The sequence below is a fragment of the Amphimedon queenslandica genome, unplaced genomic scaffold (assembly GCF_000090795.2).
Source record: "Amphimedon queenslandica unplaced genomic scaffold, v1.1 AMPQUscaffold_8648_Cont19409, whole genome shotgun sequence".
Taxonomy (NCBI): Eukaryota; Metazoa; Porifera; class Demospongiae; order Haplosclerida; family Niphatidae; genus Amphimedon; species Amphimedon queenslandica.
Window position 1 is genome coordinate 1 of NW_003551076.1, and position 2,692 is coordinate 2,692.

At 35.4% G+C, this 2,692-nt stretch overlaps 1 protein-coding gene across 1 annotated transcript; it reads right to left on the bottom strand.

Annotated features, from left to right (window-relative positions):
• Window positions 1–1,577: 1,577 nt before the first annotated feature.
• Window positions 1,578–2,686, bottom strand: LOC109591234 (uncharacterized). Its single transcript, XM_020007006.1, has 5 exons — window positions 2,626–2,686; window positions 2,411–2,572; window positions 2,145–2,358; window positions 2,047–2,097; window positions 1,578–1,998 (listed from the first exon to the last, which is right to left on the bottom strand). Exons 1-5 carry the CDS (start codon window positions 2,665–2,667, stop codon window positions 1,667–1,669), a joined length of 801 nt encoding a protein of 266 aa, XP_019862565.1. The 5' UTR covers window positions 2,668–2,686; the 3' UTR covers window positions 1,578–1,666.
• Window positions 2,687–2,692: the final 6 nt, after the last annotated feature.

A 2,692-nucleotide genomic window follows, 5' to 3' on the forward strand; every position in this document is an offset into this window, starting at 1 on the left:
CAGTGATACTTCTGATCAGATTCTCAATCTAACTCGTGAGCTTTTTAAGCAAAGAGATAATGACATTAAAATTAGTCAAAATCTTTTTCAAGTTCTTGCCAATAACACAGCTAGGCAGCTAGTACACACTGATATGCTTCAAAGTCTTAATGGTAGCATCAGTCAAGTCTCACAGCAGTTGGGAAGTAAAGTTGATGATATGAGATCAGTGGTTGATGAGCACCTGGTAGACACACTCAATATGTCTGATGTAACGTTTTGGATCAAGTGAAGAACACAACAGGACGGTCTGCTCAAAGGCTCATTAACATTGTCAATACTCTCTCTAATCTACAAGACACCAGTACCTCTACTGCTGGAGTGGTTGATGATATACTACTAATAGCACAAGAACTATTAGTACTACACAATGACTCAACTGCTTTTCCTACTTACAACCACTCAGTCCATCAGGTGTGTATCAACTAGCATACACTAATACTGAAGGGGCTACTTATTCTACATACTGTAATATGGGAACTGTGTGTGGTTCAGGAGGAGGATGGACAAGACTAGCATATCTGGATATGTCTGATGCTACACAGAACTGTCCTTCTGGGTTTAGACTGTACCAGTCAGGAGGAGTTAGAGCTTGTGGTAGACCAGGAACAAACAGTGGTAGCTGCAGCTCTATTACATTCCCATCTAATGGTATCAGTTATTCTCAGATATGTGGTAGAGTAACAGGATATCAATATTATTCAACTGATGGCATTTCATGGGCCAATTAAGTAACATCAATTCTTATTATGTTGATGGTGTTAGTATCACTCGTGGTTCTCCTCGTCAACATGTCTGGACACTAGGAAATGGTTTAACTGATACTTATAACAATAATCCACAATGGATATGTCCATGTGCAACAGGGAGCTCCCAGACTGTCCCATCTTTTGTGGGTAACCATTATTTCTGTGAGTCTGGTAATCAAGCTTCTACATGGTCACCTATTCTCTACACAACCGCTCCATTCAGACGAGAGCGAGGTTGTGGTTCTCTTGAAGCTACTTGCTGCTCTGCTGCAGGACTACCATGGTTTCACAGAGACTATGGTAGCACTACCACTACTGACTATATTGAGTTGAGGGTCTGTGGTATTTCTGGTTCTAATAATAATGAGGATACCACAGTTAGCTTTTATGATATTTACGTCAAGTGATTGGACAGTGTAGGCCTTTTATGTATGTTGCTGCTGCTTCTTGCTAATATTTTTTGACTTTTTGTTAAATGCTGTAATAGTCTTTTTATATTTTGTGCTACTTGTAATGAGTTTTAGACATTTTGATCAAAAACTTAAAATTTTAAAACTGCCAGCCACTTGAGTGGGAAAGTTAAACTAATATAAAAGTTGAATTTTGATAAAAATTATGCGAAATTTCTACATAGCATGAGTACATCAATATGCATCAAAAATGTGATAAAATTTGTACATTTGGGGTGATTTTTGGAGCCGTTTTTTGGAAAAAATCCTTAGGAACTTTTCAGAAATTAACTTGAAAAATTTAAGTCGGAATCACCTCAAACTTTTACCCAGCATTATAGCACAAGAAAAATTGGGTGGCTTTGATATTATAATTTTCAAAAATAAAAAGGTGCATAATAATTAAAAACTTGACAAATACAAAAGCTATTATTTATATTGTTCATATTTATTAATCATATCATCATACAGTTTGTTTGCTAGTATGGTATCTTCATCTTTGAGTATTTCTAAAATATACTCAAAAACCTTTCCCTCTTGTTGTACAGAGTCTTTAATAATGTCAAGTAGTTGATCCATTCTCTGGTCAGTGGTACGTCCACTGTGTTCATCAGTGGCTTTCTTCTTTTGTCTAACATTTATTATCTTCTTCTCTAATAACTTCTCTGCTAAGAAGTGAAGATCAATCCCACAGTGTTTGAAAGCTGAAATACATTCTGACATCACTCTATAAGCAACTTCTGGTATAACTGGTGCAATAACTAATAGATGAACATGAAGTTAGAATAAATGAATATTTTTAGCTTTACTTTCTGCTCGTGCTCTTTCTGCTGAAGTGGAAGGAACAACTGATGGAACAACTAATAATAATAATAACAATAAATATGTCAATAAATAATTACAGTACTTGATGGAGAAGTGGTTGATAATAAGTAATTCTTAGATACTTCAATATTCCATTGAACAGTAGATGCATCAGATGATATCTTAATACCATCAATAGATAAAGCATGGGACATCTTGTTAGTAGCATCAGTTTCATCAGGTTGTACTGATACTTGAATGTATGGAGGCTCAGCACTTTTACCAGCACTATATTCAGCAACATGACTTTCACTGATCTATTGGAGAAGATAAAGAATAATTGATATAGCATTGAGATAATATTCTTACCACAGGAGGATTACATTGGGTGAATCTCCATCCTTTTATAGATGTATTCTTAGAAGGAAAATTAGTCACTTTTAAATGATCTTTGTCCTTGGAAAATGTGAAACGAAAGGTTGTTTGCAATTGACCGAGGAGGGACTGGATGGTAGAACTTCTTTGGAAAAGCTGCAAAAAAGCCAATAACAATAAAGTAATTATATGAAGACAATAAGATATACCTCTGTAGAATTAGGTAAATCTTGGAGTACAGCCAAACTCATTACTACTTTATCAGGCAAACAATTC

Coding starts and splice junctions, on each gene's coding strand:
- LOC109591234 (XM_020007006.1), bottom strand. CDS start 2,667: ATGAGTTTGGCTGTACTCCAAGATTTACCTAATTCTACAGAG. Junction 2,573..2,625: donor ATTTACCTAATTCTACAGAG/GTATATCTTATT, acceptor GCTTTTTTGCAG/CTTTTCCAAAGAAGTTCTAC. Junction 2,359..2,410: donor CCCAATGTAATCCTCCTGTG/GTAAGAATATTA, acceptor CTTCTCCAATAG/ATCAGTGAAAGTCATGTTGC.